The following is a 10470-nucleotide window of genomic DNA, read 5'->3' on the forward strand; positions in this document are numbered from 1 at the left end:
ATCACATGACCTTGGGGCTATTATCCGTAGCAAATGTCCAATGAATCATGGATATTGGGAGGACGTTCTTGAAGATCAGAAGAAAGAAGGTTTTTTCTTTTTAGACTAGTTTGCTTTATTGGCATTTGATGCTCTTTACATAGTTGCAAAATTCCGAAATTTGTCAGCGCAATACAATATGAAATTAATATTAAGAGCAGATTTATTATTTATTAAGTAGTGTAAAAATATAACTAGGATAAAATCCTGCGACTGAAAGTGCTCACACAGAGATTTCCATTCATGCACTGCATCTCTCTCAATTATCTCCAATGATGGATTGGCCAAAGCCTCATCAGGAGATGAGAAAAGCTGAAAGTGCTTATGCAACTCGTGCTTGAAGTCCCTAAAACGCCTTGTATCGATTTAGTCATGGCTAGGCGTTTTAGAGACTTCAAGCACGAGTTGCATAAGCACTTTCAACTTTTCTTATCTCCTAAGGAGGCTTTGGCCAATCCATCATTGGAGATAATTGAGAGAGATGCAGTGCATGAATGGAAATCTCTGTGAGCACTTTCAGTCGCAGGATTTTATCCTAGTTAAATTTTTGCATACTTAATAAATAATAAATATGCTCTTAATATTTATTTCATATCGTATTGCGCTGATAAATTTTGGAATTATGCAACTATGTAGAGAGCATCAAGTGCCAATAAAGCAAACCGGTCTAAAAAGAAAATGTAGCATCATGCAGGTTCATTATCATTCTCACACATTGTGATGTAGTGTGCAGAGGTAATTTGTATATTGGTTTTTGGCAATTTGTTGTTTGATTTGACAATGTAATATTTCAACTTGTGAAAATTATCCAATTATTTGCATTCTGTACATTGAATCAATTATAGTGATATTGTTATGATGCATTTGGTTTATGAATATTTAATAGCATCATTGCAACTGCAACTGTTTTGCAGCAAAGTTGGGTGATTCTCTTTCCTCATGGTTCAGTGTATGAATTTGAGGACGGCCCAATTTGGAAATTTCAAACTTGATTTATTAATAAAGGAATGAAATAAAAGAACTTAAAGTTTAAAGGAAAAGTGGAAAAGAAACCCCAAAAAAAAAAAAAATCCAAACAAACAAAGCGTGGGAAGTCCAAACCAAAGTACAAAGACCCATCGGAACACAGAGATTTTCTGTTATTTTTATACAAAGTCCTGCTTTCTGGGTTTCAGAGGGACGGAGAGACGATGGAGGTTACTGATGGATCCTCGTGTTTTGTTCTTCTCTGTTCATAGGTATGCCAGAATTTTGAACTGATACTCATTCTTTTGCTTGATCATTTAAGCTTATGTGTAACATGCACAAAGTTATAGTTAGATTGCTTCATGTAGTGCTGTTAAGATCTGCTGCATGACATTGCTTTGTTGTTTTCTTGAATTAGAAGTTGCTATCAAGAGGCTTACGCTTTCAAGGATTCTGTGACATAACAATTTCTAACCTTTCCATTCTATCGAAAGTTTTTATCATTGGAGCTTTTAGCTTGTAACTTGTTTGGTTGACTTGTCCCTCATAAGATCAAAATTCTTAGTTATGATGACGGATAAAGCTGTGCTTTTGTCAGGCATGAGTTTGGAAGCTTTTATCCAGCTACTGATGATGGTTTATATACTATGATTGGAGAAGGACCAGGAGCAGGATACAACATTAATGTCCCTTGGGAAAATGGTCGGTGTGGGGATGCAGACTATTTTGCAGTTTGGGACCATATTTTGGTTCCTGTTGCCAAGGAATTTAATCCTGACTTAATTATAGTCTCTGCAGGATTTGATGCAGGTTGGTGGATTAACCATTTCTGTTGAACATATTTTTCCTTATACCTTCCATTTTTCTGACTAGTAGGGGTTTGTAATTTGTTGTGCTGTGAAGATATCAAATAGTATTTCATAAAAGAAACTTACTCAACTCAAGAGTAGTCATCTCATAAAAATTTAAATACCATCTCAACATGATTTTTTTTTCCCTTCTGATGGGAAGGGGGACGGGGTGTTGTTATGAAACTATGTATTATCACTAATTATCCCAATTTCAGTAGTTGTTAATTTTGTTCATTTTTATCATTTGGAGATGGCCACTTTTAAAATCAATGCAGTGGAAAGAATGCAATCTTCTGAAGAAAGTTGCTGGGAAGGTAAGATATTTATTTATTCTATATGTAACTCTTTAAGTATCATAATTTTTTTCAAATGAATTTGCTTGAAACAGCTGCTGGTGATCCTCTAGGGGGTTGTTGTGTCACGCCATATGGATACACGGTTATGTTGAAGAAGGTCATTTTTACAGTTTAATGTTGTTTCTCTTTTCTCATTAGTCTGGCCTTGATTATTTCATCATGTTTGAAATATTTTGAATTTGTGATGCGGTTTTTTCCCCCTTTTCCTCTCTAGCTTCCTATTACGGTTGGGCTTGTCTCTCCAGTTCAATAAATTCCCTGCAATTTTGGTTTGGAGTGATTCTTTGGGTAATTTTTAGATGCTGTTGTGTTTATATTACTTTTATTGTCCTTCAACTGATGAATTTTGCCCATGGTAAAATCGTGTTGGCTTTAGAAGGAGGATACAATCTCGAGTCTGTAGCAAATTCAGTTCTTGCTTGTGTTGAAGTTCTGCTAGAGGACAACCCTATTCGTGGGTCTTCAGAGGCATATCCATTTGAATCTACATGGCGTGTGATACAAGCGGTAAAATGACATGTGGTACCTTTTTGGTTTATTATTTATCCTTTTCTTCCTCCTGTTCATTCTAGCCGATTATTATTTAACGTGAGTCATTGGTAATATGCTTCAAAGTTCTTTGTTTCTCTAATGCATATGTAATCTTCTTTCCAGGTTCACCAGAAACTAAGTTCTTTCTGGCCATCGCTTGCTGATGAATTACCTGAGAAGCTAACGAATAAAAAAGCGCCTCCAGCTGCTGTATGTTTCCTTTTCTCTCATCAGTACTTCTTTGTTTATTGCTTCTGATGTTGAGTAGTCAATACTTCTATTCAATTATTTGATTATTTCCCAAAAAGCTTTTATTAAACAACTTAGGAATGGATGATTCTCACTCTTCTCTCGATACTCGGTAGCTATTTCTTTTGTTCCCCACAAATATTGCTATGATATTTGTTTTGCCATTCTAGCATATTCTGACCTCAAGCTCTGATTCTGAAGAGGAGGACTATGAAGCTCCAAATGCCATATCTAAACATCTTGAGGAGGTTCTTCGGGATGTTATAGAGCCCCTTTCGAAGTTGAGAATTGATGAAAGTATTCAGGGTAAATTGATAACTCAGATTCAGTAAATGCTTTTAATGTTTGTTTTAGTTCATACAATAGCTATTAACTGAATTCAGATCATGTGGCAAGCAATTCTAACACCTGGAGATCAGAACTTTCAAAGGTTGACGTCTGGTATGCTACTTTTGGATCAAATCTGTGGTTGAAAATATTTCTTTGCTATGTTGAAGGTGGACAGGTAATACGCAATTCCAAAATAGAAATTCTAATATTTATGTTAAATATGAAACATTAATCTTTTAATAACACCTACTTCTTCTTGTACTTTGTTTTTAAATTTCATTTTTTTGGTTTTCAATAAAAATCGGTGGCAGTCTTTTAGATGAATAGGAAATGTTACAATGTGGTTACTTCTGAATTCTGTTGTCTTGCCTAATGCCCCTCATGTTTTAAAAATACATTTTCTTTTCATTCTTGTTTCCATCTGCAATATGATTTTCAGGTGGAAGGTATGAAAAAGCCATATCTTGGTTCGAGGGATAAAACTCCGCCTAAGGAGATTATGTGGAAGACTTTCCCTCATCGCTTATTCTTTGGTTGTGAATATACACATACATGGGGACCTGGAGGGGTTGCATTCCTTAATCCTAAAAGCAACATCCAGGATAAGCCTTATATGTGCCTGTATAGAATTACGTTTGTTTTCTTGTGACTCAACTCTGTCCTATTGTTTATCTTTTGTACGATATTATATTCCTTCTCAAAATACATGAATTTACAAGCAAAAGTCAACCAATTCATAATGCTTGCGCAATAGCAAATTACAAATTGTTAGTTTCATACATGATATTGGCTCCTAAATTCAGGTCCACAAATACTTGTCACATTGATGATATTATTACAATGGACCACGAGAACAACAGATAGTGATTTTTTAGTGCTTGAAAATTGTAACATGTTATGTTGGCACCAAACAACCTGGTACTGCAATTTTGTTGTTTTTTGGGCCAACATAATGGTGATGGTCCCTAACGTTTAATTTAACTCCCGCCCAAAAAAAAAGAACATTAATTTAACTATCTAACCTTTGGCTGGTAAACCAAATAAATATGATTTTATCAACCACGGTCCACACAGCTCGAATGCACGAAGCTTTGTATTAAGGATCGTGAATAGCGGGTACAGTGTACAACACTTAATAGCCAATAGGCAAATGCCACGACACCCCATCCGTACAGTTGTATTAGTTTCTTCAAAATCTGGTCAAGATACATTCTCTTTCAGAAAACAGACCTTCCTTTGATAATTGCTTTCTCTCTCTGTTTTCTCTCTATGAGTGAGTGAGTTCATGAGCTGCAGCTGCTAGAAGATAGCCTCCATTGAGGAGACCCACATGGTAAATGTGTTGATTAACCCTAAAGCTCCTTTTTTGTCTCCTTACTTGTCCATTTGCTGCTGCCGACCCACCCTCTCTGTCCTCCATCTATTATTGTCGGCTCTGTAAATATAATGTTTGATTCATCAGTTTTTCGCATTTCGATGTTAGTACGTTGCAGTTGGAAAGTCTGGTTTTTTACTGTTTATATGGGCCATTGTAGTTGTTTTTTTTAATAATATTTTTAAGTAATGCACATTTTCTTGTGTTATTCTTTATGGTTTAGCTGCGTTGGCTGGTTAGTTTTGTTGGTGATATAAGTTATTCTAGATTTTTGTTTTCCTTTGGCTGTAAGTTGATTTGTTTTTTCTTTTTTTTCTTTTTTCCGTTGGTTTTGCTTAAATTTGTTTTTACTGGCATTTGTTTTATTATTTTTAATTTCTTTTTGTATAAAGTCCCTTTTTCTTCTTCTTGGTTTTATGATTGCGATTAAGCTTCCTTTTGCCCCAGAGTGCCTATAATAGTAAGCAGATGATTATGAAACAACACTTAATGAAATCCAAATCAAGCGTTTACAAATTTGAATTTGGTCCAAGTTGGGTTATGCCTCTTTCTAATACTTCCCACCCTTTTATTTTTACAAGGCATGGTTGGTCTCAACTCAAAAGAAGCAATGCCTTGTTAAGCATGTATTGGACATGCAAACCAAATGCATGTTATACATGCTTCAAACATATTTTAAATGCTACATTGAAAATCTAATATATAAAGAAAAAAATTTAGATGGCTTTTGTGTAAATTGTGGAAAAGTCATGCCAAAGAGGCAGAGGATCAATGTGCATATGGTGTTCTTGTTGCATTTGCATTTTGTTTGGTATTCATGTAATGTCAACTCTTTTTCAAGAGTTGTAACACATTTTGTTGACTTTGCTTCCCTGACAAGATTGGATATGATTTGGTTGATTTGAATAATCTCTTGTTAGATAGAACCATTTAGATGATGTCTATGTTCTTAGGTATTAAATCACACGTGGGATGGTTGAGAGCATCTCAGCCATCCATACTTGATTGAACAACTGAGAAACATGACCTTGTTTAAATGCCTTAAGGACTGTAGGAGAGAAGTTTGTGTATTTAAGTACAACGTTAACATATTATACAACTTGATTGCCATCCTAGTTTGTATCCATTAGCATGCCTTTAACTTTTTTGCAAGTCTGGCTCTTAGTGAGATTAACTAAGGACTGACTAGTAGAGGAATAATAAACTACTACAGAAGTTGTGAAAAATGTGGATATGCATGCAGTACTATAGAAGAACCATTCAGTCTTACGATATCATAGTTCCACCATGGCTGCCATAATATTTTGCTTAAGCTTCAGTTGGCTGAGTTATTTTAATCTTTTCAATGTGATCTGCTCTACTTTTCAGGTCGGACAATGTAATGTGTGTGGTGGTATTACTGATGAAGATCTCGTTGCAACTTGCATTAAATGCAATATAAGTACTGAGCACCCGTATGACTCTCTCTCTCTCTCTCTCTCTCTCTCTCTCTCTCTCTACGTGCATATCTGTATCTGCATTTGTGCGTGCATGCATTTGATTACTTTGTTTGCCTGTTTCAATCAAGAACTGAATAGTATGTCTTCTGAATAATATCAGTGAATCAAAATCAAAATGCATCTTGTTTCTTGCTTAAAAGAAAGAAGACATAGAAAAATGATTAATAAAAATGGATAAAAGTACAATGAAGGTGAACAAGCAGTTCTAATTACAAACGTAATTCACCAGCTAGCCTTCCAATATGCACGGATAAACTGATAAAGAAAAATATTATTTCACAAAATTCAGTTGAAAAACCAAATCCCACAAAGTTGGTCAAAATTGAACTTATACCACAAAAGATCCTTCTAGAAGACGTTTCTTGCTAGCTTCCTAAGTATTTTAAATTACTCTCATCACCATTGTATGTCCTTCCATGCATGGTATTTTGAACCACAAGTTTGTTGGTCTGATCGCTAGTTTCTTCTCCTATTCAGTTGCTGAATTATTTTCGTCAGTTCAGTTAGACATTTCCAAAAGATATAGCTGTAACATATTTTCTAACTGTCCAGCATTCAGTCCCATATAGCCTTGCTAATATGTAACATTTGGCTAATATGTGCCTACAGGAACTATGAATATGTCTGTTTTCTAACTGTCCAGCATTCAGTCCCATATAGCATGGCTGGTCTAACAGATGTTCTATAAACTTAGCTTTCAATTCTAGCAAAATAAGATGATCACGCTATACATGTGCTTAACAAAACCCTCCATTTTACCTATCGTGCTTTGATTCTATGAGCCACATCATCTCCACTCTCCCCTTGTATATATGAATGATTGAGTACATGCTAGATAGTGAAACTTTTTGCCTTTTGATATACTATTACTGGTGCAATTGGTTGCTCTTACTGGTGCAATTGGTTGCTCTTATTGGTGCAATTGCAATTGGTGTATGATAACGATTTTATGTGGATTGTTTGAGATGCCTTAGACAAATTTTTACTCTCAAACTAGATTTTTAGCCTTTATTAGACGTCTTAGACAAAAGTATTATAGAGATATTTTTCTTAGTTTAATTCATTATTCATCTTGATCAGAGGGGGAGCTATGAGTTGAAGTAATATGTTCTTTTGTTGGACAATTGTAAGTACGATTCTCTTTCTTGTAATTTTCTTTCTTTGTTTCAATGAAAGTTTGTAACTTAAATTTGTGTTTCTTATAAAAAGAAAAATTATAAATTGCTATTAATGTAGAGTTCATGCAATAGAATTTGGTTAGTAAAAGCGTTGAGAGAGACTTGTTGTATCTACTAGCTTTTTTTGTTCAAAATATTTTGGATGTGTTATTAAAAGTGTGAAGATAGCATTTTATTCCTATGGTAAATGGATGCTATATGTGCAATGCTTATGATCTCTTATCTCAGTTATAGGAGAAGCGAAGACTTCCGTAGCTTCTGGAAATGAGCATATTGGGGAGAAGCAATCAACGGATGTCTTGGTGAAACTTCTTATAAGAAGATGGAGTCCAAAACAGTAAAGGAGCCACGCACAGTTTCAACAATGAGGCACTCATCACCTATTTCCAGTCCAGGCAAGGGTTATGACTTACAAATTATTATTATTATTTATTTTGGAACTGCAGAATTGGTTATTCTTTAAGTTTTCTTTTAAGTTTGATAAAATTGGTAATATATTTAGGTGTTATTTTTGGGTGTCCAAATCTTTCCTAACAAGTTAGGAGTACATATCTTCGCAACATTGAAATTGTATCACAGTTGTGACTGTGGTGGGTAATTTTGTTGCTTGCCATTTATTGAACCTACCTTCCTACCTTTATAAATTATGTGGTAACACTTGTGTTGTTGAACATAATCATGCAGATAATGAAGAAAGAGATCTCGTGAATATTTTTGATGGCCTCAATTTAAAGCCTTCGAATCTTCCTGCTCGAGATGCTCCTTGGAAGTGGGTAACTTCTCCTTTTAAGATGTTACATATGTGTATTCTATCATGATGTCGCCAACTCATGTTTTGATTTGAATTAGAGTTAATATATTGTTTGGTATTAAAAGTTGATGAGAAAAATGTTCCTTAAGAATATGTGTTTATTTATTTATTTTTTTTACAACTTAAATCTTCCAGGTGGGTTCGCTTTTGCATCCTATGTTGATGTTCTGAATGCACTGTTTTGTCATGGCTGCTGTTTTACATATTTACATATATCAAGTTAATTAAGTGCTCTCAAAAGCTTCATTGATGTTTCTTTCTTTAGGGGAGGCTTCATCCTTGATGCAGCCACACCTGGAGAATTCATTGGTAGGTTCCAAGCACGACCTCCATGTAAGGTCCATCCTAAAGCCTATGCATTTTCACAAAAAATGCCTCTCATCCTCAATGCTAACTGGCTTCCTCGATCCAGTATTTGGACTGATATCTTCCAAGACGATGACCCTGTCCTTGAAGATGTTGCCCTTACTTTTTCCCTGATGAAAACATTGAGAGGTATTTTTTGTCTTCTGGTTGCATGGTTTTGATATTTGAGTTTTGTTGGTGATGCAACTATCATAACATTTTGTCCCTACTGATTTGTAGATCAAGAGAGAACCATGCTCGCTGATTAACAGCATGGAGAACCAAGATTCAATGATTCGAATTTGCTTTGATAGCAAGGGGATGGAGTTGCTGATATTTACATCAGGAAGTCTACAGTTAGACTCACGAGGTTAGTTTTTTCTTATAAATTTCCTCCTCTCTTGCAATGACTTCAGCTTTCTTTTGTGTGTGTAGTCCATTTGGATTACCTTTTTCGGAGTTTTTAATTAGATTTTTTCTGTATTAGATGCATTGCTTATCTACCATTAACATTCTGGTTCATGTCAACAGTGGCAGACTTCTTATGGGGAATCTTTCGTTGTATAAAGAAGGATGTTGCTCATAATAAGGTACCTGAAGGACTCCCGTCAACGGTCGATCAAGAAAACGTGGATGACAATAAGATTGTGGATATGGAAGTTGACATGGTAGGTGGAAAGATGGTGGGAAGAGTTGATATAGTGGTTCCGAGGGATTCAAAGGTTATCTGGAACACTAAATCATCATCAGGTACTATTTATAAACCTTGATATTCAATCCTTAAACAAGAACTTTCTTTTGATCTATCAATGGAACATACTGATGCTGCTTATCCTCAACCCTGGTCATAAATGAAGACCAGATGTGGCTTACAAAAGACTTGGGAAAAGAAGAGGTTAAATCCCCCTTGAAACAGAGGAGGAGGAATCGGCAGGCCCTCAAAGTGCTACTGGTTCAACTGAGTGAATGACAGGGGCATCTTCAACTGTTAATTAACCATGGAGATTGAAACTGCAGCTCAAGAGTCATCACCAACTTTTAACCAGACATAACCACAGTAGACTCGGCTTCATCTAGGACCCCTTTGGGACATAGCCACAGTAGACTAGATAGCTAGCTTTCAACAAAAAATATATATACCCCCCTAAAGAAAAAACAGAGTCCTCTGCTTGTAGCGCCTCTTACTTGTATTGGATCTTTTTTGGCTAGGTGACATCTCGGTTTGATGATAGAAGATGTATTTAACTATGCAGATGCAATAACTTTAGTTATTTGTGAATTCTCAAACGTGAGATCCTAATCTGCTCCAACATATTTGATGGAAGGTGTTACAATCTCATCACGTAACAAAGTCTTGGGCCCAGCCCAGCCCTAATTAAGCAGAGCAGAGCAGAGAAGCTAAGAAGAAGAAAACAGTTACAAAAACGCAGTTAACAAGAAGAAGACTAGTGGCTCCTTATACAACTGATCTTGCTGCTGCTCCTCCCCAACCTCCGCTCTCCGCCGTAGTGTTGTTGTTTCCTCCCAGAGAACAAAAACACTGGGCAACCCCTGCCTTGATCTCTACTTTCGCGTCCTACCAAAAACCCGAGCCCCCTACAAATCTCTCGACCAACTTCTGCCGCTGGCCTGGTCACATGACCTCCTAACCACCCTCAAGCTCATCTGCAACCTCCGAGACGATTATTATCTCGGAAAATCCTATTTACAAGCGTTTTACGGGGCGGCGCTTTGGCTCCACCACAACCACCCCAAGACTTTAGCCTGCAACTCCGCCACTTTTGGTAAAGTATTCTGTACCACGGTATTAGAGTGTAACATGCATGAATAGAGCTGATGTCATACAAAATGGATATTGTTTATGTTGAAGTGATTGGAATTTCATGTGAAACTCAATTACTAAAAAGGTATTTAACCCAACAATTGTAAACTTTCAATAA

The 10470-nt window shown here is 36.0% G+C and overlaps 2 protein-coding genes across 6 annotated transcripts; both read left to right on the forward strand.

Annotated features, from left to right (window-relative positions):
• The first annotated feature begins 431 nt into the window (after window positions 1-431).
• On the forward strand, window positions 432-4046 carry LOC110753344 (histone deacetylase 5-like). Its single transcript, XM_088253293.1, has 9 exons — window positions 432-774; window positions 954-1277; window positions 1604-1815; window positions 2245-2310; window positions 2538-2719; window positions 2867-2953; window positions 3163-3298; window positions 3376-3497; window positions 3762-4046. Exons 2-9 carry the CDS (start codon window positions 1243-1245, stop codon window positions 3969-3971), a joined length of 1050 nt encoding a protein of 349 aa, XP_088109419.1. The 5' UTR covers window positions 432-774; window positions 954-1242; the 3' UTR covers window positions 3972-4046.
• A 156-nt stretch (window positions 4047-4202) lies between these two features.
• LOC110753342 (PHD finger-containing protein 6-like) lies at window positions 4203-10470 on the forward strand. 5 transcript variants are annotated; one of them, XM_088253289.1, is made up of 8 exons: window positions 4203-6151; window positions 7277-7322; window positions 7603-7769; window positions 8059-8143; window positions 8451-8680; window positions 8771-8900; window positions 9062-9280; window positions 9388-10470. In XM_088253289.1, exons 6-8 carry the CDS (start codon window positions 8804-8806, stop codon window positions 9498-9500), a joined length of 429 nt encoding a protein of 142 aa, XP_088109415.1. In that variant the 5' UTR covers window positions 4203-6151; window positions 7277-7322; window positions 7603-7769; window positions 8059-8143; window positions 8451-8680; window positions 8771-8803; the 3' UTR covers window positions 9501-10470. The 5 variants fall into 4 exon arrangements, with proteins under 5 accessions (XP_088109415.1, XP_088109416.1, XP_088109418.1 ...); XM_088253292.1 differs by having other exon boundaries at window positions 9393-10470; XM_088253291.1 differs by lacking the exon at window positions 7277-7322.

Source organism: Prunus avium, chromosome 5 (genome assembly GCF_965620075.1).
Source record: "Prunus avium chromosome 5, drPruAviu1.hap1.1, whole genome shotgun sequence".
NCBI classification, from domain to species: Eukaryota; Viridiplantae; Streptophyta; class Magnoliopsida; order Rosales; family Rosaceae; genus Prunus; species Prunus avium.

Excerpts from the sequence above, each read along its gene's own strand:
- LOC110753344 (XM_088253293.1), top strand. The coding sequence starts at position 1,243 with ATGGATCCTCGTGTTTTGTTCTTCTCTGTTCATAG. Across the intron at positions 1,278-1,603 it reads TTGTTCTTCTCTGTTCATAG|GCATGAGTTTGGAAGCTTTT; the intron begins GTATGCCAGAAT and ends TGCTTTTGTCAG. Across the intron at positions 1,816-2,244 it reads CTCTGCAGGATTTGATGCAG|CTGCTGGTGATCCTCTAGGG; the intron begins GTTGGTGGATTA and ends TGCTTGAAACAG.
- LOC110753342 (XM_088253289.1), top strand. The coding sequence starts at position 8,804 with ATGGAGAACCAAGATTCAATGATTCGAATTTGCTTTGATAGCAAGGGG. Across the intron at positions 8,901-9,061 it reads TCTACAGTTAGACTCACGAG|TGGCAGACTTCTTATGGGGA; the intron begins GTTAGTTTTTTC and ends TCATGTCAACAG. Across the intron at positions 9,281-9,387 it reads GAACACTAAATCATCATCAG|ACCAGATGTGGCTTACAAAA; the intron begins GTACTATTTATA and ends TCATAAATGAAG.